This window comes from Eumetopias jubatus, unplaced genomic scaffold, assembly GCF_037043125.1.
Source record: "Eumetopias jubatus isolate StellerSeaLion01/CBP00866 unplaced genomic scaffold, mEumJub1_p1.0 scaffold_5, whole genome shotgun sequence".
NCBI classification, from domain to species: Eukaryota; Metazoa; Chordata; class Mammalia; order Carnivora; family Otariidae; genus Eumetopias; species Eumetopias jubatus.
In genome coordinates, this window is record NW_028274811.1 from 38,351,904 (window position 1) to 38,379,390 (window position 27,487).

The window sequence follows — 27,487 nt, forward strand, 5'->3', positions numbered from 1 at the left end:
CATCAACTTACATTCCTACCAGCAGTGCTCGAGGGTTCTCTTTTCTCCCACCATCAACAACTGATTATTTCTTTTTTATTGATACCAGTCATTCTGACAGGTGTGAGGTGGTATCTCATTGTGATTTCGATTTGCATTTCCCCGATGATTTGTGATATTCAACATTTTTTCAGGTACCTGCTAGCCATCTGTATGCATTCTTTGGAAAAATGTCTATTTGGTTCCTCTGCCCATTTTTTTTAACATTTGTTTAGGGTTTTTGCTCTTGTTTTTCGTGTATGGTATAAGAAAGTGGTTCAGTTTCATTCTTTCGCATGTAGCTGTCCAGTTTTCCAAGCACTATTTGTTGAAGAGACTGTCCTTTCCCTACTGTATATTCATGGTTACTCCGTTATAAATTAATTGACTGAATAAGCATGGGTTGATTTCTGGGCTTTCTATTCGGTCCCTTTGATCTACGTGTCTGTTTTTAGGCAATACCATAATGGTTTGATGACTACAACTTTGTAATATAGTTTGACATAAGGGAGCACAATGCCTCCAGGTTCTTTCTCAAGATTGCTTTGGCTATTTGAGGTCTTCTCTGCTTCCATACAGATTTTAGGACTGTTTATTCTATTTCTGTGAAAAATGCCACTGAAATTTTCTTTTGTAATATAAAGATATTTTCAAGACAGATAGCACAAAAACAAACCCATAGTCCAGAGGAAAGCAGAAAAAAAGGATATAACATTAACAGCTGAACATACCCTCAACCTGCCTGGCACTCTGGAATTTAGGTCAGGTAGAGTCTGGATAAAACCAGTCGGGGGGGTGGGAGGGGCTCCGACCAGAAGGGAGGATGCTCTCTAGCCATTGAAAACCAGTATCATAGCCCTTATTCCCCTGGTCCAGTCCAAGCTCTCCCATTGCAACTGAATTCCTTGCTTCTGCATTCCTCCATCCTTACTGTAAATACCACATCCCCTTGCTCTGGCTCTCGCAAGCACACCACATCTGCTGCCGCACATGCAGGGGCTTGAGTGCAGAGCGCGTGGATGTGGCAGTGGGTATACTCATTAACAGTACACACTGGAGCCAGTGAGGTTAGGGTTCAAATCCCAAGTTCACCACTCACTAATTCTGTGACCTTGAGAAAACTGCTTTATCGCTTGGGACCTCAGGTTCCCAATGCATAATACAGGAATAAGAGTTCCTATGTCACAGAGTTGTTTAGAAAAGTAATGGGGGGGGGGGCGCGCCTGGGTATCTCAGTTGGTTAAAATGTCTGACTCTTGATTTTGGTTCAGGTCATGATCTCAGCGTCCTGGGATGGAGCCCCACATGGGGCTCAGCAGGGAGTCTGCTTCGGTTCTCTCTCTCCCACTGCCCCTCTCCCTGCTCGCACTCATTCTCTCTCTCTCTCCTTCTCTCTCTCAAATAAGTAAATAAATCTTTAAAAAAAAAAAAAGGAAGAAAAGTAATTTAGGTAATGTGCTTGGCATCTAGTAACCTCTTATAAGTATAGTTGTTATTTTAATATTCTTCTCAGCACTGACCATAGTGCTATGCATCAGACACCAAGTGGGGCTCAATAAATTCTCATTATCAGCAGATGTTTATTCATTGCCTGTCAAGCTTTCCACTCCAAGCTTTTAGATACCTGTGAAATAAAGCTGTAGAAAGCACAGATTCCACTCTTGTGAATTCTCCTTCCTACTTGTGTCTCCAGCATCCCACCCAGTGCCTGGCGCATAGTGGATACCCAAAGTGTTTGTGGAACTAAACTTCTGAGTTTAAAATCTGTGTGTTCAGATGAATTTGAAGAGAAACAAACAAACAAAAAAAAACCTAGTTGTTGATTTGGCTACCAGAGGGCAATCCCCATTCACCTGCCCACATACTTCCATTCTAAGACGAAAGTGAGATCCAAGTGATATATGAAAAGTCAGCATTTGTGTCAGAAAGGCCCCCGAATTGCAAGTCACCTCCGAGTGGTAAAGGGAGGAGAGAAAAGCAATTGCACACCCTCTGGAGGCACAGAAACACAAGTGACCTCACCTTGGGGGCCCGTATCTAGGGCTAGCTTCTAACTGACAAACACAGAGATACAAACTTTGTGAGTGCCTCATTGTGCTTTTTCTGGATAAAAATAGATATCAGATCCCACCTTCACCATCACTGAACAGCCTCAAGGATAAAGTCCTAAAGTAAAAATAAAGTCACCTAAAACACTCTCATGGTAACTTCCACAAAAGCCATTTATGCAGGCTCAGCTGTGAAGGTTTATCACGAAGTCAGGCTGATACCAGAAAACATCAGCACTCGGATAAAAGGTAAAAGACAATTTAGCCCGAGTGGCTCCTAAAATTGAAAAGCTAACTCATTAAACTAAGCCTCTTAAAAAAAAAAAAAAAAAAAAAAAAAGGAGGAAAGTCAGAAAAGGCAAAACCTAGCAGGAAAAGCATATTCTTACTTCTGAGCAAAAGTGAGAAAAAAAGAGAAATTAGTTGGGTTCCTCACTTTAAAAATTTGAAGTCACCTGATGATTTCCAGATCATATTCATCAGAAACCAACTGAGACGTAGCTGCGCACTCTATCTCCTTTCTACTCATTTCCACATAAATGTAGGAGCACTGCCCAAGCTACTATGGGTTGCGCAGAACTGGGATTAAGATTAATAAAATCCCCTCTCAGGGCGCCTGGGTGGCTCAGTCGTTAAGCGTCTGCCTTCGGCTCAGGTCATGGTCCCAGGGTCCTGGGATCAAACCCCACATCAGGCTCCCCGCTCCTCGGGGAGCCTGCTTCTCCCTCTCCTGCTCCCCCTGCTTGTGTTCCCTCTCTCGCCGTCTCTCTCTCCGTGTCGAAGAAACAAATAAAATCTTTAAAAAAAATTAAATAAATAAAAAAATAAAACCCCCTCTCTGCCATCAAGAACACAGAATCTACTGTGAGACCATGCCAGAAGCCTTTGGGAATATTGGCACATCCCACCACCCCTTTCCCTGGGATGTGACATCCCAACCCTGACCCACACACTCACAGCCCAAGTCGAGCCTTATTCGTAAAACTTGACTTCTACCCACCAGGCCATGCTTGACCCATGAAAGGACAACAAGAGTCCCTCCCAAAGAATTTGGAAATGAATGAAATAAGCAGACAGCCTCTTTTTGGCCAGAACTCTATATAACATACACACCTGGACTATGGAGGTCCACATCATACTCTACAGTCTGTGGAGCAGAGAAAAGAGAATAAAACAGATGCATACTCTTACGGACAAGTGCTAAAGAAGGAATACTATGGGATCCTGGCAGCTCTCCGTCCCAGGGCAGACCATTCTGAAGCCTGACCATCTCACCCCCCTTGTACCCTTACAGTGAGCTAGCCTAAAGTAGTTTCTGTTACTTGCAACCAAAGAGTCGTAATAACTACAGAAGGAGTAAGACCATAACATAAACGCATCTAATACAAAGCATGGTGCTAAGGAGGCAAACATTCTGCTTCATTTATTGGAACACAACTTGCAGAGTAAAGGGGCAAGGAGTAAGACTTGTTGTAAAAGATGGGGATGTGAGTCCAGACTCCACTCTTTGCTAGTCCCATGACCTTGAGTAAATCCATTTAGCCTGTGCTTAACACAGTGCCTAACACAAAGCACGTGCTCAGCACGTATATGTCAGAAAAAGGAAGGCAGACTAGCAGCCACCCACATATTAGGTGCACTTACTCCTTCAAGACATTTCTCATTAATACAATGGGACTAATAGTGTCTACTTTATGCATCTCACAGGATCAGAATATACATACCTGTGTATGGTTAAAAGTCATTGATAGGTTCAGACTGATGGACAGGTCAAATATAGACCCACCTGACTTAATCAAAGAATATTTATGTATCTAAAGCGGGGGTTGGCAAACTATGTAGCCCACAGGCCAAATCCAGTCCACCACCTGTGTTTGTACAGTCCACAAGATAAGAACAGTTTTTACAAATGAATATTTGCAATCTGATGGTAGGGAACACTAACTTTGAGTCACAATTTAGCTAATTGTTATGTTCCCCCACAAAACAGAATCCCATTTTTCTGATTAGAAGAACTATACTACAAATAAAATTCAATTATTATTATATTTTAATTTTGTCAATACAAAATTTATGGAAATTTGTTTCTCTCTTGTTATAAAGTACCAACATAATATCTCCAGTTTGCCTTTTGGCCACAAAGCCTAACATATTTACCATCTGAAATATGAAGAAGTTTGAAAAAGTTTGTTGATCTTGATCAAAACAATGTACAAGAAAACTCACTCAGGGATATGGCAATGAAATTATTCTTCTCATCAGCCCCATTAATTTTAGCCCCATCAGTTTTGCAGAACATGCATACTTTGCAATAGAGCAGAAAAACCTGCAGTCATGTCTGTGTAAAAGTCACATCAGACCTTCCAGAAGCTCAACTACCCACTTCACACCCAGCTTAAACAGCCTGGGCCAGTCTATGCACCTCTAGGCCAGGAACACATTGACCCTGACAGTATGTTTATGGAGTACAGTACAGTATCAAACACTCACTCATCACCCTCAGCCTCCCAGACTAACACATCGTGGTCCAGGTTCATTCCTGAACCTAGATCTGCAAAGGGAGAACAAAGTTACCCAGAAAATCTCTGGGGTCCTAACAATATTCCTTCAGACCAGCCATTAAACCTATTATTAAACCTATTGTTCCACAAATAATAGCCATTAAACCTAGTACTCTACAAAACAAAACAAGGTAACATATGCATAGCATTAGTCCTGAGTAAATCATGGAAGTAAGTGATTATGCTCCTCATCACAATTAATAATAATAACAAAAAGTAAAATATTATAAATAAAGCAAGTTAATAAAAATGAATTTGTCAATACTGCAAAACACCTGTAATAAGTATATAATCATGCAAAAGGAATAGACTAAAGAAGTTTTGAAAATAATGCTATGAAGGCAAGAAAATAGCACATATACAGCTCTACATAAGGATAGATGTAAAAATAGAATAGTACTACTTAAAACAGGGTATAGACCTTAGAACCGCAATGTGGCCTCTGAAACACCTTCATGGAAGCCTGAGCTCCCACAAGTATGGAGTTTGAAAACCATAAGAATTGACCACCAGGAGCTCATAAAAACAGTTACTTCAAAGGTTTGTAAGGATTAAATGAGATGATAAATAAAAAATTATTTTTACATTGAGTGGTACAAGTAAGTGCTCAATAAATATTAGCTATTATCTTTTTTTAAGGAAATAGTTGTCATCATTCTGTATATACTGAAAATATAATTATTCATTCTGATTATATCTCTTACTTAGACTCTAAGAATTTTCCATATTATTACATATTCTTCACTGTCATTTTTTTAATTTAATGCATCACAAATGGTACTTAAGTTTTACTTTGACTTAAATGTAATAATTAGCAAACATAATTATTTTTGCATCTATTTATTTTTGCTTATTAACTGTATTTTTTTTTCATGATGTCTGCTCATGAGCCTTATCCAATAACCCAATGGGAATCTCCATGGTTTCTTAAAATGAATGTTGGTTCAAAGCAGAAACAAGCTTACCTTCTGGGCACCCTGTCTTAAGAACGTGCTGGCAAAAGTTTCCAAAATGTAGTTGAGAAAGCCAGCCCCTGTGATTGAAATCCTGCCTCTCTGAATGAACTCTGTCCTGTAAAAAAAACAAAAAACAAAAAAAATGCATCTTTGATGGTATTCTATGTTTGGATATTAAACTACAGATTTCCAACAGCATAATTACCACTTACGATCAACACAAAACAAAAACAATGTCCATAACAATGCAATAACTGCCTATTACAACAAAAGTTTTGTTAAAAAGAGACTTAGAATTTATATATACAATTATTTTATTCAGATTAAAGAATATTTGTTTCACGTTGTTAAAGAGTAAATTTTAAAAGTTCTCATCACACACAAAAATATTTTTAACTATGAGAGGTGATCAACGTGTTAACTAACCTTATTACAGTAACATTTTGTAATACAAACATATAAAATTATGTTGTACACTTTACACTTACACTATATGTCAGTTATATCTCAATAAAGCTCAGGGAAAAAAGAAAATATATAGCTGCATTATTCTAATTATAGCAACTGCAGAATAAAGGATTTCTAGTCACACCTAAGACATAATTCCATGATAAAAGTGTGACAGTCAAGAGGTCTGTACTCTCTCTTCAAAATGTTGTTCTACTTGACCCACAATAAATAAACTTAACTGATTCCAATTAAAATATATGTATTGTTATGAATATATATATACACACACATATATATATATACACTCATTTCATGCCGCAAAATGGCTTCTTAAAATTGAGTCTGAGAATATGAGAATAATCATAGTATCATCCTTTCACAACTACTGTCAGAAGTATATCAGTTAATACACATAATGGGAACATGAAATATTCATGAGAAACAATGAGCATTCATTAAATGTTAGCCATTATTACTACAGAGAGACAGGCAGTAGAGACAGACTGGAAAGCCAGAAGCCTAGGATGACTTCTTTAATCTTTGATTGGAGAGGGTGGTGAGATTAGATGTGCCACTATGCTATTTAAAGTTCTATGAACAGGGACGCCTGGGTGGTTCAGTCAGTTAAGCATCTGCCTTCGGCTCAGGTCATGATCCTGGAGTCTGGGGATTCAGGCACACATCAGGTTCCCTGCTCAGCGGGGAGCCTGCTTCTCCCTCTGCCCTGCCCCCTGCTCGCACTCTCTCTCTCTCAAATAAATAAATAAAACCTTTAAAAAAATAAAGTTCTACCAATATTATCTCCATTTCATAAAATGGATTAGATAACACTTTTTTTTAAGATTTTATTTATTTATTTGTCAGAGAGAGAGAGCACAAGCAGGGGGAGCAGCAGAGGGAGAGGGAGAAGGAGGCTCCCCACCGAGCAGGGAGCCCGATGTGGGACTCGAGCCCAGGACCCTGGGATTATGACCTGAGCTGAAGGCAGACGCCCAACCGACGGAGCCACCCAGGCATCCCGGATTAGACAACACTTGAGAGTAACATCAAAAGATGGCAGAATAGAAACCTCCAGATCCTCACTCTCCCATGAGGATTCCAAGTTAACAGTACATGGACCGACTTGCCTTTGGGAGAACTCCAGAAACCAGTTAAGAGTTTGCAGCTCCCCAAGTGAGTCCAAAGTCAAGAGAAGCCACATCAAAGTGGGAAAGAAAGTTTGCTGCATTTACCCATCTTAGCTCCCATCCACCGAGCAAAGCTCAGTGCAATTGGGGAAAAACTCCCCACTTCTAGCTTCTCCCCCAGGAGGCAAAGAGAAGAATGGAATATCCAGTATCCTGGCTTTACAAGGGGGCTGCCCAAGGGACAGGTTTCTATCTCACCTGACTCAGAATGCTGAAAGGAATGGCAGGATACTTTGAGGGCTGCTGAGAACAAAGGCGAATGTGGTGGCTTGTTACAGCCCAGAGTCTGCAGTGCCCCAGACAGACACCAGGGACAGATAGACACCAGGGACAGCAAGAGACCATGGCAACTTGAGAACAGGGGCAGACCTCTACCTAGAAAATTTCACACACAAACCTACAGAAGAATCATCCCCAGAAAAAGTTTGAAAGACCCCCAGAATCTCTACCCACGCTGATTACTAAGGTCTTCCTCTGCATGAAACCAGTCCGTTAAGACTGGGGGAGGTGGCTGTTTTTTCAAATGCCTGAGTTTCAGCAAAAGATCACGAAGTGTACAAAGAAACAAAGAAACATGGCTCACTCAAAGGAGCAAAATAAATCTCTAGAAACCAAGCCTAAAGAAACAGAGATCTATGACTTATCTGACAAATAATTCAAAATGATCATCTTAAAAATGCTCAGTAAAGGGGTGCCTGAGTGGCTAGGTTGGTTAAGCGTCTGCCTTAGGCTTAGGTTGTGAACCCAGGGTCCTGGGATAGAGCTCTGCATCAGGCTCCCTGTTCAGCGGGGAGTCTGCTTCTCCCTCTCCTTCTGCCTGCTGCTCCCCCTGCTTGTGTTCTCTCTCTCTCTGTCAAATAAATAAATAAAAATTAAAAAAAAATTCCAGTAAACTAAAAAAGAAAACAGAGAGACAATGAAACAAAATCAGGAAAATGATGAACAAAATGAGAATATCAACAAACAGTAACTATTAAAAAAAAATCAGAAGATGAAGTATACAATAATTGAATTGAAAAATGTCCTAGAGGGATTCAACAGCAGACTTAAACAAGCAGAAGAATCAGCAAACTTGGACACAAATCATGTGAAATTACGGAGTTAAGAGGAGCAAAAAGAAAAAAGAAAGAAAAGTGAGACAGCCTAAGGGACTTAAGGGACATCACCAAATGTATCAATTGTACACATTATGGGAGTGCCAGAAGCAAAGGAGAGAAAGGGGCATAGCCTATTTGAAGAAACAATGGCTAAAAACTTGCCAAATCTGAGAAAGGAAATGGACATCCAAATTCAAGAAGCTCAATGAATACCAAAAACGATAAATCTAAAGAGACCTACATCAAGACACATTATAATCAAACCACCAAGCAAGAATCTTGAAAGCAGCAAGAAAAAAGCAATTTATCACATACAAGGGAGCTCCAATGATTTTCAGAGAAACCTCGTAGGCCAGAGTAGAACAATATATTCAAATATTCAAAGTACTGAAGGGAGGAAAAAAAAAAAAACACGAAACACTACAAACCAAGAATACCTATCTGACAAAACTATTCAAAAATAAAGGAGAAATTAAGACTTTCCCAGATAAAAAATGAGGGATAAATTTGGATTACATTTAAACTTGCCTTGTTAATTCACGTGTTCCACACGCTAACTGGCTACTGTACGCTAAGCGCCTTACTCAGGGCTAGAGACACACAGAGGAGAAAGTCTCTGGCCTCCAGGATCCCGCTGACTAGTGGGAAGGACAAATAGGCAAGTGGTTGAGTGTCACACCAGCTAATAGAGCCAGGGCATTCCAATAAGGAAAACCACAAGGCCCCAAGCAAGAGAACATGAAGAAACAGAGAATGTCTGAGAAGCCACAAGTTATCTGAAAATACCCAGTACTTAGTAAGGAGCTTAATAAATTCTGTTCATAGGAATGACCAGAGCATAAGGTGGGCACAGGAGATATTAGGAGAGGACGCTTAAGGACAAATGGAGACCAGATTGCAAATGGTCTTCTCATGCTGAGGAGTTTAGACTTTATCGTGCAGGCAGCAAGGACTCTCCCTCTGAGGCCACCAAGTAACAGGTAGAGATGAACAGTTACGTGTGCACCACTGACTAAATAGCTCAGTGCCACTCTTTAATGCTTTTAGACCATCTCCTATCCCCCATTTGCAACAAAGTACCCACACTCAGCGAGTTCAGTAAGCATTTATGTGAATAAATACATTAATATTACATTTCTTTACAACCAAAAATATTCAGCAAAGAAAATATTTCCTCTACTCTCTTCTACCTTCTATCTGTATGGAAAGGAGATGGGAGCCATGTCTCCTGTATGTGTATTTGGGGGTGTGTGTGCATATCTATATCTATATATAGATATAGATGTGAGCACATTTGCTCACACTAAGAAAGATACTCTGAGAAAAATATAGATCCAAAAAGCTGTGATTCTGGTAAAAAATAGTTATCATAACTCTTATTAGACCTTCTAATTCTCTAGTAGCAGTAGCCTCTACATGCCAATCATGCACTCCATAAAAGGAAGTCTTCTCTCTCTCTCTCTCTCTCTCACACACACACACACGCACATGCAGAGTTATCCTAGCCAATCTGACATAAATAGTCTAAGCAAATAGTCAGTCTAGGCAAAGCAGCTTCTACCTCTTAGATTTAAGCCTATTTAAAATGATTTGTTCATGTAAAGTGACACCAATCTTTCCTGTCTTTATTCCAGATTAGTCAGAGTAGAATTTTACAATGATTTTAATATTTAAAAATGAAAAGTTGAGCAGTCTTACACTCTTGGGAGAGATAAACTCTTCAGTCCTCAAGGCAAGTGTAGGTGAGGGATTAATAAAAGTCTCTATCACATCATATTCTAACCAATATTTCTTTCTGCTACTTTTGGGAGACGTAAGTGCTCAGAAAAGCTCTCTCATGGCTTGCCCACATATCAGAGAATAACAGGGCAGTAAAGCGGGGTCATACCCTCACCATCATTGAAATGAGTTTAGCCTAGTATATTTTAAGACTGCTAGAGAAGAAAATGTTGCACTTTCCCTCAATAATTCATTGACAAAGCACATTAGACATTTTCTTCTTACTACACATAGCCAACCTAAATCCCTCATGCTAGATAAGCCTTCTTTTAAGTTCCTTGGCAAAACATAGCAGGTTACACAACAATATACAGTTTAATTTCAGCTCTTAAAAAAAGAAGCAAGAAAGAAAAGATGGACTGATGGATGGAAAGATGAATGGAGAGAGCTGAAATATGAAAAGAACCTCTGGATGTTAGAATTATAGGTGTTTTTTCATCTTCTGCCTTTTACTAATTTTCTATAATATGTATTACTTGGTAATCACCAAAACTAATAACCATAAGGACCTAAGGATCATTTCTATATAAATAAAAAGTTAACTCTTCAAAAGGCTCTGTGCTCCCCAAGAACCATTCTCAGTAAACGTACATGCTAACTCTGACTTACCATTCACTTAAAATCTCATTAAATCACCTCTCGGCTTTCCTTTCCCCACACTATGTAACCTCTGTTTTCTGTGCCTTTTTTCCTAAGACTTTTTTTTTTAAGATTTTATTTATTTATTTGAGAGAGAGAGAGAATGAGAGATAGAGAGCACGAGAGGGAAGAGGGTCAGAGAGAAGCAGACTCCCTGCTGAGCAGGGAGCCCGACGTGGGACTCGATCCCGCGACTCCAGGATCATGACCTGAGCCGAAGGCAGTCGCTTAACCAACTGAGCCACCCAGGCGCCCTGTCCTAAGACTTTCTACTGCCCTCAAGCTTGAAGTGTTTGATGTTTCACTCAAGAGACATAAAGATGATTCAAGTTTTCCAACATCTATCTTTTATCTCTGCGAAGCCTAAAGGAAGGACTGATCACATTTATGATGTTACATACCCAGGGTCACTTTTACTCTTCAAAAACTCTGTAGCAACAGTGTGTATTGTGTATCAGACACTGTATTATCTTTTGAGGTTGTTACTCTTAACACATTTTCTCTCTTTTACACATGAGGAAATTGTGGCAAAAAGAAGTTAAATAACTTGCCCAGGGTCATATAGTTTGGTGGATGTAGATTCGTTATTTACTGCTTCAAAACCCCAGTCCTGCTCCTATGTCAGTTAATGACACAGCCATCCTCCTAGTCTATGATATTAGAGACCTCAGCAACATGTTCTATTATTCCCTTCCTAATTAACCCAAACATTCAATCACCAGACTGTTTATTTTACTTTCTAACAGCCCCTCCACAGCCCATGTCATTCTCTTCCCTGCCACTGCTCCGGCCACTGCCTGGGGTCAGCACAGCAATTTTCCCTTTCTAGGACCACAGCTGCCTCTCAGTGGGATCCTGGTCTCCAGCGTGTGTTCTCTACAATCCATGCTGCCTGAAGTCAGTTTCCTAAGCACCTGCTGATCTTGTCACAGACTGCCTACAAAGTCGCAGAGAATAAACCCTGAATGCTCAGTTGAGAGTCGTCCATATTGCTGCATGTAACTTGTCCGTTCGTTTTCACTGGCGCATAGTGTTCCATTGTTTGAAAACACTCCAAATTATTTATCCATTCTAGTGAAGATGAACATATTATAATGCATCCAGGGATGTAGGTCCAAAAGTGTCTCTAACATATAGATTAGTTGAATGTCTGGGTCACAGGATATGTGCAGTTTCAACATTAGTAGATGATGTCAAATGTTCTTCTAAATTGTTGTACCTGTGGGGTTTTTTTTCTTTACTGCTTCAATGCCAGTTGCAATGGCTAGCACATGGTAGAAAAATCAATACTGCATTAAGAACAAAAGCGTGGAGAGAAGGAAAGGGAGAGAGGAGAAGGAAGCAAAAGAACGAGAGAATTTATAGTACATCTCAATACTTTTGTCAGGGCAACTGAACAAAGTATCTCAAGATTTCTACCTGCTAAGGTCAATAGGGGGCAGCGTCCACCTGGTCAAAGATAAGGCACCAGCGTGATCTGGAAAATGATGGTAGAAGAGGAGGCTCACACACTGTGGTGCCTGTTATCAGAGTCACATCTCTTGCTCTGTCCCCAGGTAGGCATCATTCAACACAGAACACAATGGAATCGTGACAGAGAATGCACACCTCAAACCCAGGAACATCTTTGTGAAAGTGAATGCCAGTTTATACAATCAGTCTCCTGCTTTTAGGTCATTTAAAAATGTGTCTCCTTCTGGATTTGGGAAAATAAAAAAGCTCAGGGGAATATGGATAAATTAATTCCCAGAGCACGCAGCCACTAGCTCTGAATCCTCAAAACGGCAGTTTCCGGGAAAGCAAAAGCTCTTAATGAGATCCTGTCCTTGAATTATTGACTGGTTAGGTATGGCAAATTTTGCCTAATTGTTTTCATGATGGGAATTTAATTAAAGTGTCTTGGGGGGGGGAGTTTCCACAGACGTTCTGGTTGTGATGACATCTCAGTTCTAATCATGGTGACCCTGGCATTCTCCTGTAACCACACAGAGGGATAGCCCAAAAGAAAGGCAGGGTCTGCAGGTCAGATTGCCCGCTCCTGGTCCCGGGGTCTAACAGTGCTGCAGAGATTGCCGGGCTCCTACGTGATTCCACCACCCAGAACACGTGGTCTTGCCCACACCATCTCACCAAACCCATTCATGTCATAATGCTTCCTCAGGGAACCAATCCAACTGACAGAGTTCTCAGTAAGTGCTAAGCAGTCTTAGCCTTAACACACACACACACACACACACACACACACACACACACACACACACACACAGGGAGAGAGAAAGAGAACACAGATTAAGGGTGTAGTTCTTGCATTCACATCTCAATCTCTAACACAGAGTGGAGTCCTGCCAACATAGGTAAGTACCTATTGCTGTGTGAGGTTCAGTCTCCTCAGTCAAAAAGGATTAATAATACCTATCACACAGGTTGTTCCAAAGGTGAATAAGGTAATATGTGTAAAGTACTGAAGGTAATACAGGTAAGCATTCAATACATGTTAGTTAATAATACTAACCTACTTTACTATTACTACCACTAATAATAATGCCATCTACTACTCCCCCATTGACACAAACACTGTGCCTGAGAAGTTAAATGCTCATAGCACAAATCCAACTCTCATCAACTCCCAAACCTTTGTACCTCTAGTAAATTCTAGGTGACCCTCAACCACCCTAAACCACTTGGCAATGAAACCCTCCCCACCCGTCCCGGCATTCAAAGCCCTCGGAGCTCCAGAGCCCTCCCACCTCAGCAGCCTCCTGCTCACCCTGCCATCACACATCACACTCGCACACTCTGCATGACAGCCATGGAAAACCAAACACCCCACTAGCCTCTCTGGCCCCCACTCCTGGGGCTCCCCCTCTGAGCTGCCCTCCTCTAACAAGTCGTAAATTATTAATAGTGAGCTGCAGCAGGGAATTCCATAATGCTAAGGAATTATCAAGTGGGGGAATCTCAGGAGCTCAACAGCCTAGCGCAGATACATATTATAGGCCAAGGTGGCTCACTCTCTTAAAACATGGTGCTTAAGAACTGATAATCAGGGCGCCTGGGTGCCTCAGTCAGCTAAGCAACTGCTTTTGGCTCAGGAGTCCCGCATCGGGCTCCATGCTCCGTGGGGAGCCTGCTTCTCCCTCTGCCTCTGCCTCTCTTTCTGTCTCTCATGAATAAATAAAATCTTTGAAAAAAAAAAAGAACTGATAATCAATTACAATAGATAACACTTTTTTTTTTTTAAGTAGGCTCCACACCCAATGTGGAACCCAACACAGGGCTTGAACTCACGACCCTGAGATCAAGACCTGAGCTGAGATCAACAGTCAGATGCTTAACCAACTGAGCCACCCAGGTACCCCAGATAGCCTACCATGGTATTGTGTTAAGTCCTTTGTATACACACGTTTAATTCTCACAACAATCTTATGATGAAGTAATATTAACCCCATTTTACAGGTTAAAAAACTGAGGTTCAAAGAGGCAAATGTGCTAAGGTCTCACAAAATTAAGTGACAGGGCTACCATTTAAATCCACACAGTTAACCTCAGATCCCATATCCCTTCCCCCAATCCTACTACCTAGAAAAAATGTCTATTTAGGGCAAGCTTTATTGACATCCTGAGTGGTGGGCAAAGTTTCAAAATCTACAACAGTTTGTGAACTGGTCCATTCAGGGTCTTGCCTTGGGGTATCGGGTCCCCCAGGGCACACATCCCATTTGGTGCTGGCTTCAAGGACACGCCACCTATGCTGTTGCACAGTTTGCTACACACTTGGTTAAATGATCTGATGTCCCTGTTCCTGAAATTCTCAACCACCTGAACAAGAGACTGTATTTTCATTTTGCACTGGGCTCTGCAAATTACGTAGCTGTTCCTCATCCCATTTCCAACGTAGGTCTATACAACACTGCCAACCGCCATGCCCTCGGGGAGTTTTCTGAGATGCATAGAAATGCGTGCTCCAGTTTAGCAATACCTAACCTAATAAGAACCTCAAACACATGCAAGCCCTTAGACTCATATATCTACTTCTAAAAATGTGTCCTAAGCAAATAATCTTAGTTGAGGGCTTAGAGCAGCCTATAAAGATATTCATCACACCATTATTTAGAAGAGCAAATAATGAGAAATAATGCAAATGCCCACTACAGACATTTAATAAAACACACTAGAATAATTTTATCCAATGAATACATCTAAACAGCCACAGAAAATCATTTTAAAATGACATATTTAATAAGGAAAGACAGTCACAAATGTAATGTTAAATTAACGTGAAAGAATAGCATATACAGTATGAGTCCACGTTTGTAAAAACAATTTTTCTGCAGAATGAGTAAATAAATTGTAGCAACTGCAGTATGCTCCTAGGATGGAATGCTACACAGCACTGGGACAAGCACGGACACACCCAAATGAGGCTCCAGACACAATATTTAACAACAGAAAACGGATATAGTAGAGTGCATACGCTGATTCCGTTCCACACGAAGATCCACAATCGGTAAAATTAATCTAGAAGGATGGAGGTCAGAATATGGGTTCTCTTTGGGGCCACTGGCTAGAAAGAGAACATACCTGAAGAGGGCATGAACATACTCTGTTTTTTCTTACATGCATGTTGTAACCGTCCTATGGTAAATAGGCAATACTTGTAGGGAAAAAAAAGAGGAAAGATTATTTGAACATATGATAACAAAGGATATTTGGAGTAAGATTCATCCAAACTAGAACTACGTAAGGGTCAGGTTTTCTGATCTTCAGACAGAAGGCTGTGGAGTCATCCCAGAGCAGAGGGGAGAATCAAGAACAAGCCACGAATTACCACCTCAATTCCTCTCAATGCTCCAACCCTCCTGAGGTCAGACATATGAAATGGGGCTGTCTCCACCTCCAGCACAGGAACTATCCCAAAATGAAGCTGTAAATGCAGACCAGGAAACTCAACTCCACCTGGCTTTTTTACTTTCCATCTCTGCTTATTTCCAATATTATCCTTGATTGGAAAGATGACACCCAAGCTCCCAGGTGTCAATTCTCAACCTGATGTAGACGACAGATCCTTAAACGAGGCAGATGGGCATCAGATTCCTGGTCTGCTGTCTCAAGACCTTCAGGTTGTTCTGCATGATATCAATGCATGGTGATAAAGTATTATAGTTTTTAATACTCAACATATTTACTTACTACAGATGTAAGAAACTAACAAAAAAGAAAGAAAGAAAGAAAGAAAGTTTACCCAGCATCTCTGATCCATAAGAGCGGAGACTGCAACACAATTTCGACACTAGTCAGACTCACTGAAGTCTCCCTTCTTCCTTCCTTACTTCCACTGAAAATTCCTTTCTTACATAAATTCAAGAAGGCCCTCAACTGAATTCTGTTAAACTTTTCAGGAGGGTGCTTCTGCCAAAAAGTGTTTACTGTTTGCTTGAAGAGCCAGATTATCAACTGGTCGCGCTTTATGAGATTAACAGGAACTTTGCGAAAAACGGAGTTTCAAAGAAGAGCCAGCAGTATGTTTGCTCACCACTGGGGCCACAGGATACAGACTAGATATCAGGCCAATCTATGTGCTCAAAAGATTCACCTGAAGAATCCCAAGGGCCAGCCCAGGCCTACAAAACTAGAGCCAACACAACAAATCTCCCTGTTTAACCTTGCCCCTGAATCCTGCACTAATACACAGTCCAAACAAAAGGGCAAGGAAGATGGAAACAAAAAGTCAACAGGCCTTGACCAAGATATTTCAAAAGTTCTTGCTTGTACACGGCACAGAATGCTCCCCTAACTAAACATCCTGTTTCCAGTTCAATTATCACCACTATTTTCAATAAAACAGCGTATTCCACGAAATTGAAAACAGCATTTATTCACCATTAGTTCCAACAACTTCCATGCGTGTAGTGCCTTATACTCTCCAAGTATAGAGCATTCCCATTTATTATCTTAGTAAATCTTAACATTACTTTATGAGGGAGTTCAGGCCAGCTTCGTGCCTTTTCCTAGAGTCAAACCGTATATAAGTGTCCCAGCAGCAAAAACCAGGAGCAAGGTCTCTGTATTACTGGTGATTTCAAGATTTCCTCTACATTGACTTTCCTACCAAATCATCTTGGACTGTCCCAGTTTGCACTTGCCCCTTCTGCCAATTCCACCCCTTTTCACTTCCCTCATCCCCTTTTCAGCCCATAAGAAGCACGATCTGCCATTCGGTCAACAAACAGCACAGAGCATCCTCTGTAAGCATCGGAGCACTGTGCTACATACTGAGGATACAGCAGGATGGGAAAACAGAGAAGACTCTGATTATATGAACACAAACATAAAAAGCAAATGATTATCTTTTGGAGGGCAGTCCTATTGCACCAAAAATAAGACTCCTGCCCAGATATCCTATTTACACAGAAAAGGCCTTGTTGCTCAGTTTTCTGTAATTGGCAATGCATTCTGCTAATTGATCACCCACTGGTGCCCTGGAAATTAAGGTTGAATATTAAGTACAGGGTATCATGTTTTGGGATGAATACAGTGTTATTTATCTGGGCTATTTGATAATTACACCTTCAAGCCCTTTATGGGCTTAGAAATAACGCCTAAGTAAAATTAACAAAGCTGGAATATTTTAATATTCCAGTGATAGCAAGTTTGAAGGTCAACCAAAAAGGCTGGTGCCCAACACAAGGAAGTCACCAAACTGTCAAATTTGCTACTTAAGAAAAAAAAAAAAGACTTCAAAGCAAGGAAAAAAATGGATACACAAACAAAAAAAATGCCCAACCATCAGCCCCTCGAAACATGCAAATTTTAATATTTGTGATTCACCAGATGAAGACTCAAGGCATGGGATGTTTTGATCCAGAAACTGAAAAATAGAAAATAAAAAATGCTGCACATCTTATTAGAATGAAGAATAGTCATACGTGTAACTTCATTATAATGAAAATTTATTGAACGAAAAACAGCTGCTCATCCCATTAATTTAATCTGGGTGTAAAGTTTAATTTTGGCTTTTGTTTCTTTTACTACATTCCAGAGAAATTTATTTGATATTTTATAAATAGGTCAATACATCCAATGTTATTAACCTGTACTCCACTAGGCTGCACATTTTAAATCTCAGAAATAAGGTTTATAACCATTAATGAATAAGCAAAATTTGTTCCACATGGATGGGTAAAGACACGGGCCACTAAGATACTCAACACTGAGCATGGGAAAATGATCTTGTTAACCTAAAGCAAAAGAAACCCAGCTCGGCAACATCGTGAATAGAGTGAAGTCTCCACTGACGGTGATAACTAAAACCTTGCTTCAAGATAACAGGAAAGTTCCTACTGACCACAAAATCCATAGTTATGGTGAAAGAGCAAAGCCCCCAAAAATACTTATCTTTTTAGAATTGCTTGGATAAACTAAATATCCATCATTAAAGCCAAACCAAATTTGTGTCAATCACATGCCTACATAGTACAGTAAAAATCTATTTTAAGGAAAAAGACCAGGGGCGCCTGGGTGGCTCAGTCAGTTAAGCGTCTGCCTCCAGCTCAGGTCATGATCCCAGGGTCCTGGGAAAAATAGGACCAAACACAAAATAGTAAGAAATTAATAAATTTGTCTTGGAATGTAAGATTTCAGAAAGCAGAAACCATGATTGTCTGATTGAGGAGCTTACAGCCTCAGAGCTGGTGTGCTTGAGAGAATGTGAAATTATAATGTAACTCTTGCCCAAGAAGGTGCCACAAGTGCAGAGACATCAGTGGTAAGCCAAAGTTGGATCTACGTAAAAAAACACAGATTCTAAGGAACGCTTTTGGAGTCCATCTCTGAATGGAGCCGACAGGCCATGCATAGGGACAGAATGACATCTGGTTTCCCATCACATACCCACAACTGCTAACCAACATACAGCTTGAGGGTCTAATTTTAGACTCAACAGCTGTGACAGCTTTTTCTCTTTAAAAAAAGGCGGGGGAGGGTTGTCCATATTTCATCTTCTGGGTAGAGTGGCCAGCCATCATTGTCACATTCCCTGGCAAAGGAGGGGAAAGAAATAATGTCCTTTCTTTGATGTCCCACCAAGATTACCCACTCATTTAGAATGTCTGCCTAAAATACCTTGCTTAAATCCGTGTCAAGAGATAAGAAAACAAGTTTCCTAGAGTCTGGACTATATCTTTCAGCACATAATCCCCCGCTCAGAAACCTTCATGTGGCTGCTGACTGCTGAAGGGACAAGACCTCTCCACCATAACCTGGGATCCAGAACACTCTATGGCTTGATGTAAATCCACCCTTTATCCATGTCCCTACTTCTACCTCACCACTTTGCTCAAGGTGACGTCCAAAACACCTGGACTCACACCCTGGCTCAGCAACCTCTTCTCACTCTGGGTAAGTTATTTAACCTGAGTTTTAAAACACTGCAGGGGAAGGATCTAGCTTTGACCTTGATGTGGGAGGCGCCAATAAATATTGGCCTGATATATCAAAAACCTAAAAGGAGAGTGTTTGGGAGAGGACAAGAACATAACAGATCAAAGAAAGAAAAAAAAAGTGTAATTGGTCAAACCTTTTTATAGAGCAATCTGATAATATGTATCAAAATATGACTTTGACCCAGAAATCCAACTCGCTCCATCTACCTTAAAAGGTTATTGAATAACTACAGAAATACATAATAATAGGAATTTCATCACAGCGTTATTTGTAATAGCAAAAAATTACAGAAACAATCTAAATGCCAATTAGGAATGAACTAAGAAAATTATATAAACAGACACTATCGCTAGGTAATGAAAACTTGTCTTTTTCCCCCAGAACTGTTTAATATTTTTTATAAGACACATGTATCATATTTTCCAGAATCAAGGTATTGGAAAAATAATTTTTAAAAAAGACACAAAGGGAAAAAAGGTCCTGAAGGATGTTTTCCTTGGATTCTCAGGGCCAATTATCACTTTACATTTCACTGATAAAGGTCCGGTTCAGGCTAGCCAAATAGCCCAGATCTCTGAGAAAACTGAGGCTAAAACAAGGTGAATGAAAGACTTTTGTGTTTTCTGTATAAAATCAGACAATTCTGTCATTTTACTACTTCTACGTACAAAAATCCCAAACACCCATGTTCCGTGTGAAGCTCCTGCCACGCGAGAGGCTGAGGAAAAGCACCTAGTAGGTGGTTCCAGGCAAACCCGCTCAGAAGCTAGTAAGACGTGGCTTTCACACTCCTTCAGTGGGTGGCTGGAGCATCTGAGAATTACCACCACAGGACCGAAATTATGGGGAGCAGTAACGATTCGTATAAGTGTTGGGGCTCCAGAACGGATTTTAAATTTGGGGGTTTTAGTTATTTGAGCTTGAGAGTCTTACTATTTCCATTAAAATGACAAGTGAATCAGAGATTCAAATCATACAGAAAAACGAAAAACAGTACATTATCCTCTAAAATCAGAGCTCACGGCAGTAATCACTATTAACACTTGATGCTTGTTATATTTTGCTTTTGTCTTTAAGCCTATCTCAAAAGGAATTTATCGTTTCTCACCCATTAAATTGACAAAAAAATTTTTAAAGTATGTTAACAGGAACTGCTGGCTTAGGGAAATGAACTCTTTTAAGGTGTACAACTCAATGTTTTTGCTATATTCAGAGTTGGGAAACCATCAACATGAGTTCCGGAACATTTTCATCACCCCAAAAAGAAACTCCATGCCCATTAGCAGTCACTGCCCCCTCTTTCCCTCCTTGCCCATGGCAACCACTAATCTATTTTCTGTCCTTATGGACATACCAATTCTGCACATTTCCAACAAATTGATTCATACGCTACGTGGCCTTTTGTAACTGGCTTCTTCCGCGTAGCATAATGTTGTCAAGCTTCCCCCACATTATAGCATGTGTCCTTCATTCTTATGGCTGAATAATATTCCATTTATAAGTATACCACATTTGGTTATATGTTCATCACTAGACAGACATTTGGTTTCCACATTCTGCCTATTATGAACAACAGTGCTATAAACATTCCTGTACAAGTTTTTGTTTTCACAAAATACGTATGTTTTCAATATAGTATAAACTGCTGAGTCCAGAGGTAACTCTCTGTTTAATTTTCTGAGGCCCTGAAACCCTGGTTTGCATAGCAGCTGCACCATTCACATTGCTGTCAGTGGTGTGGAAGCGTTCCCATTGCTCCCCACCCTTTCCAACACTTGTTACCATGTACCTTTTTTACTCTAACCATCCTAGGAGGTTTGAAGTGGTAGCTCATCATGATTTTGATTTGCACTTCTGGATGCAGAATGATGCTGACCCTCTTTTCACGCACTTAATGGCCAGCTACCCATCTTTTTTGGAGAAATATCCACTCAAATCTTTTGCCCATGTTTTAATTAGGCTTTTTTTTAAATTCAAGTATAATTAACAGGCAGTGTTATATTAGTTTCCATGTACAATATGGGTTCAATAATTCTATACATTATTCAGGGCTCATCAAAATAAGTGTACTCTCACATACTATGGATATACATATAAGCAGATATATGGTTTATAAGTATTCTCTCCCATTCTCTACATTGTCTTTTGACCTTCCTGACAGTGTCCCTGAAATAGAAAAATTTTCAGTTTTGATGAAACCAATTTCACCTATTTTGTCTTTTGTTGCTTGGGCTTTTGGTGTCCTATCTAAGAAATCACTATCTAATCCAAGATTGAAAAGATTTTACCTGTTTTCTTCTAAAAGTTTTATAGGTCTTGGGGTGCCTGAGTGGCTCAGTTGATTAAGTGTCTGCCTTCAGCTCAGGTCATGATCCCAGGGTCCTGGGATTGAGCCACGCATCAGGCTCCCTGCTCGGCGGGGAGTCTGCTTCTCCCTCTACCCTTCCCCGCTGCTTGTGATCTCTCTCTCTCTCACACAAATAAATAAGTAAAATCTCTTTAAAAAAAAGTTTTATAGGTCTTAACTCATTTAGGTCTTTGATGCATCTTCAATTAATTTTGTATTTGGTATGAGGTAAGGGTCTAACTTCATTCTTCTGTTTGTAGACATCCAGTTGTGACCGCACCATTTGTTGAAAAGAATATTCTTTCTTCACTGAATAGTCTTGGCATATAGCTTTTTAAAGTCTTCCTTTTAAATGTTCTATAGCTTGATAGTGGCAGTGTTTACACAACTATGTCAAAACTCCTAAAACCGTACAATAAGAATAAATTCTGCCATAAGAAATTAATATACTCAATAAACCTGACAATTAAAACTTCTCCTTTAGAGAAACATTCATATATTGCATACATAAGGGTCATAGGCTTCACAAATACTATACTACTGTTTGTAATAAAGATAAACTGGAAACTATCTGAACCTCTACCAAAAAAAAGCTAAACAGGGGCACCTGGGTGGCTCAGTCAATTAAGTGTCTGCCTTGGGTTCAAGTCATGATCCCAGGATTCTGGGATCAAATCCTGCATCAGGCTCCCTGCTCAGCGGGGAGTCTGCTTCTCTCTCTGTCCCTCTCCCAGCTCGTGCACTTGCACACGCGTGCACTTTCTCTCTTCCAAATAAATAAAATCTTAAAAAAAAAAAAAAAAGCTAGGGGCGCCTGGGTGGCTCACTTGGTTAAGCGACTGCCTTCGGCTCAGGTCATGATCCTGGAGTCCCGGGATCGAGTCCCGCATCGGGCTCCCCGCTCAGCAGGGCATCTGCATCTCCCTCTGACCCTCCTCCCTCTCATGCTATCTCTCATTCTCTCTCTCTCAAATAAATGAATAAAATCTTTAAAAAAAAAAAGCTAAAAAGATGTAGTATAATCATAGGATTGAATCCCACACAACAGTATAAAGGAATAAGCTAGGTTTTATATATATTAAATAGATAAACTTTTATTAAGAAAAAAAGATAAGTATACAATGACTGACACAGAATGAAAGCATATATGTGAAAAGATACAAAACCATGCCATATAGACTCTGTGAATACACATGTAAATACCTAATGGTATCTCTTAAAAGTCTGGAAGAATCCTCAGCACATTGGTAACACTCACTGCTTCTGGAGAGAGCAAAAAGGCACCAAGACTGGACAGGGTGATGAGAACAGAGTTGAGCTCTGTTATTTTTCCCCCAAAGGGAAATCTATTCATTAACTACTTGTAGGATTAAAAATTAATAATGTGGGGCACCTGGGTGGCTCAGTCAGTTAAGCGTCCAACTCTTGATTTCAGCTCAGGTCATGATCCCAGGGTCGTGAGACTGAGCCCACACGCAAGGCACAGAGCCTGCTTGAGATTCTCTCTCTCCCTTTCCTTCTGCCCCTCCCCGCCACTTGCCCACATGTGCACTCTCTCTCTCACTCTAAAATAAAAAAATTAATAGTGTGTACCTTATGTGAGTTATAAACAGATGTTATGAGTATGGAATTATAGCCTTTTAATATATGCAGTCATCTGTGTATCCCTGCACCCAACCTAAACACACACACACACAGCTGATCTTACCAATTTGGATTTTCCATACTTTCCCGGAAGACAGACTCTTCCTTCATGGATGCATACTGTGTCCACGTAAGGCAGTGACTCCGTATAGCCATGTTTCTTTCCTGAGGATTGAGCCATGATTCCTCTTCCAACTGGATACTAGGTACCTTTAAAATGTTCACCTGTCCAAGAGAGAGTGGATGGCTTTCTCAATTTAGGCAGAGCGAGCTACATAAAGACTAAGTCCAGAGTTGCTTTTAGTCTTGGATAATTAATAGGACAAGTGATGCTCATATAGAAATGAAGGCTCACCAATGGCTGTGAGTCCTTGATAATCAAACACACTATGACCTTACTAAATGCTGGTGAGGACATGCAAATGGCCCAGGATTTCTGCAGGCTGTGCAGTCCCTGGCCTGATTTCCCTAACTGCTAAACACTAAGCAAATTATCAACCTCCTTCTTGTCTCCTCTAGCGCTGGTTATGGCCTTCTTAAATTGATGGATTCTAATTGGGCCCACTTATGGGCTCGCATACAGGACAGTATCAGATAAAATATTTTCTTCATTTTAAACTCTGTCCAATACCTCAAAATGTATGGTTTCCAAGGTGGGGGAGACATGGGAAACTACAAAGGCAGCATTGTACAAGTCAGAGGTGTCCTTAAATTATTTAAGAATTGAGATACAAGACAAAGTTGAAGGCCTTTTTAAATAATAGATTCAAAGCGTGTATATAGGGCAAAGGCGGGGTATACACCCTGTAGAAAAAGCCAATGATAATTTGCTGCATACAAGGGCAACACATACGGAAAATAAAAAAGTTCTTTTCCATTGTCACATAAGCTTTCTTTCCTTCAAAGAATGTGACAGTCTTGTCAGTCTTGACAGTCTACACAGACCAGTGTAACCTGCAAGCTAATTGGCTTCTCCATCACAAACAGAATCACTTCCAGGTTGAAACCACCATCTGAGACATCGTAAGAAGTTCACATCAAGATGCTCTCCTCTTATTTCCTAATGATTCTAAAAGGACTCATGTCAATAATCCCACTATGATGTAAGCAATGTTATTAAAACTTCCCATTTACCTCTGCCAACAATCACCAGAGTGCTTAAGAATTTCAAAGAGAGAAAACAATTTCATATCATGAAGATTTCATCATCCCCACCGTTTACAGAAACACACAAGAAAGACTTACAGAGAACACTGAGAACATTATACTCCCTGAAATAACTATACTCTCTGACAGTGAAATAGAAATTGAAGCTTTTATCTTCCTTGCTAAAGATGAGACTAAATATTTACCAAGTGCCCATTTCTGATCTTTCTTATCTAACAGTCATATATATCCATGGACAGATGAGAAAAGCTGGTCACTTCATGCAAAATGTCCAAGGTCTCTTTGCAATAATTACAGACCATCTCTATGTCAACTAAGAGCCCTCCACAAATGAGAAGAAGAAATAGACAGGAAAAAAACTATCTCTGGTGGCATCTGCCAAAAGTGAGCTTAGATATGAGAGTGCTTTCACCCACTGAGGGGCTATGAGGTACAACTGGGAAAGTTCTAACACTCCTGTACATCAGAAAATGCTGTCTCTTTCCACCCCCGCCGGTTATTTTTTTTATTGTTATGTTAATCACCATACATTACATCATTAGTTTTTGATGTAGTGTTCCATGATTCATTGTTTGTGTATAACACCCAGTGCTCCACGCAGACTGTGCCCTCCTTAATACCCATCACCAGGCTAACCCATCCCCCCAACCTCCTCCCCTCTAGAACGCTCAGTTTCTTTTTCAGAGTCCATCGTCTCTCATGGTTCGTCTCCCCCTCCGACTTACTCCCCTTCGTTCTTCCCCTCCTGCTATCTTCCTCGTTTTCTTTTTTCTTAACATATGTTGCATTATTTGTTTCAGAAGTACAAATCTGTGATTCAACAGTCTTGCACATTTCACAGCGCTCACCATAGCACATACCCTCCCCAATGTCTATCACCCAGCCACCCCATCCCTCCCACCCCCCACCACTCCAGCAACCCTCAGTTTGTTTCCTGAGATTAAGAATTTCTCTTATCAGTGAGGTAAGATGATACATGTCTTTCTCTGATTGCTTATTTCACTCAGCATAACACCCTCCAGTTCTACCCACGTCGTTGCAAATGGCAAGATCTGATTCCTTTTGATAGCTGCATTAATATTCCATTGTGTATATATACCACTTCTTTATCCATTCATCTGTCGATGGACATCTTCGCTCTTTCCACAGTTTGGCTATTGTGGACATTGCTGCTATAAACATTGGGGTGCACGTACCCCTTCGGATCCCTACATTTGTATCTTTGGGGTAAATGCCCAGTACTGCAATTGCTGGATCGTATGGTAGCTCTATTTTCAACTGTTTGAGGAACCTCCATACTGTTTTCCAGAGTGGCTACACCAGCTTGCATTCCCACCAACAGTGTAGGAGGGTTCCCCTTTCTCCACATCCCCGCCAACATCCGTCGTTTCCCGACTTGTTAATTTTAGCCATTCTGACGGGTGTGAGGTGGTATCTCATTGACGTTTTGATTTGGATTTCCCTGAAGCCGAGTGATGCTGAGCACTTTTTCATGTGTCTGTTGGCCATTTGGATGTCTTCTTTCGAAAAATGTCTCTTCATGTCGTCTGCCCATTTCTTGATTGGATCATTTGTTCTTTGGGTGTTGAGCTTGATAAGTTCTTTATAGATTTTGGATACTACCCCTTTATCTGATATGTCATTGGCAAACATTTTCTCCCATTCTGTCAGTTGTCTTTTGGTTTTGTGGACTGTTTCTTTTGCTGTGCAAAAGCTTTTTATCTTGATGAAATCCCAATACCTCATTTTTGCCCTTGCTTCCCTTGCCTTTGGCGATGTTTCTAGGAAGAAGTTGCTGCGGCTGAGGTCAAAGAGGTTGCTACCTGTGTTCTCCTTTAGGATTTTGATGGACTCCTGTCTCACGTTTAGGTCTTTCAACCATTTGGAGTCTATTTTTGTGTGTGGTGTAAGGAAATGGTCCAGTTTCATTCTTCTGCATGTGGCTGTCCAATTCTCCCAACACCATTTGTTGAAGAGACGGTCTTTTTTCCATTGGACATTCGTTCCTGCTTTGTCAAAGATGAGTTGACCATCGAGTTGAGGGTCCATTTCTGGGCTCTCGATTCTGTTCCATTGATCGATGTGTCTGTTTTTGTGCCAGTACCATACTGTCTTGATGATGACAGCTTTGTCATAGAGCTGGAAGTCCGGAATTGTGATGCCGCCAGCTTTGCTTTTCTTTTTCAATAGTCCTCTGGCTATGCGGGGTCTCTTCTGGTTCCATACAAATTTTAGGAATATTTGTTCCATTTCCTTGAAAAAAGTGGATGGCATTTTGATGGGAATTGCATTGAATGTGTAGATTGCTCTAGGTAGCATTGACATCTTCACAATGTTTGTTCTTCCAATCCATGAGCATGGAACGTTTTTCCATTTCTTTGTGTCTTCTTCAATTTCTTCCATGAGTATTTTATAGTTTTCTGAGTACAGATCCTTTGCCTCTTTGGTTAAATTTATTCCTAGGTATCTTATGGTTTTGGGTGCAATTGTAAATGGGATCGACTCCTTCATTTGTCTCCCTTCTGTCTTGTTGGTGGTGTATAGGAATGCCACTGATTCCTGTGCATTGATTTTATATCCTGCTACTTTACTGAATTCTTGTATGAGTTCTAGCAGTTTTGGGGTGGAGTCTTTTGGGTTTTCCACATACAGTATCCTATCATCTGCAAAGAGTGAGAGTTTGACTTCCTCTTTGCCGATTCGGATGCCTTTGATTTCTTTTTGTTGTCTGATTGCTGTGGCTAGGACTTCTAGTACTATGTTGAATAGCAGTGGTGAGAGTGGACATCCCTGCCGCGTTCCTGACCTTAGGGGGAAAGCTCTCAGCTTTTCCCGTTGAGAATGATGTTTGCTATCCGTTTTTCATAGATGGCCTTTATGATATTGAGGTATGTACCCTCTATCCCTATACTCTGAAGAGTTTTGATCAAGAAAGGATGCTGTACTTTGTCAAATGCTTTTTCTGCATCTATTGAGAGGATCATATGATTCTTGTTCTTTCTTTTGTTAATGTATTGTATCACGTTGATTGATTTGCGGATGTTGAACCAGCCTTGCAGCCCAGGGAGAAATCCACTTGGTCATGGTGAATAATCCTTTGAATATACTGTTGGATCCTATTGGCTAGTATTTTGGTGAGAATTTTTGCATCC

General features: G+C 40.4%; 1 protein-coding gene across 3 annotated transcripts in view; it reads right to left on the minus strand.

Moving 5' to 3' along the window:
- The window catches only part of PRELID2 (PRELI domain containing 2), a 75,281-nt gene that overhangs the window by 27,933 nt on the left and 19,861 nt on the right, over positions 1–27,487 (minus strand). For all 3 annotated transcript variants that reach the window (XM_028119140.2, XM_028119139.2, XM_088023307.1), the window contains exons 4-5: positions 23,233–23,393; positions 5,593–5,698 (exon numbers count right to left, since the gene is read on the minus strand). In XM_028119140.2, the coding sequence (XP_027974941.1) occupies positions 5,593–5,698; positions 23,233–23,393 (267 nt within the window). The remainder of the gene's footprint in view (positions 1–5,592; positions 5,699–23,232; positions 23,394–27,487) is intronic.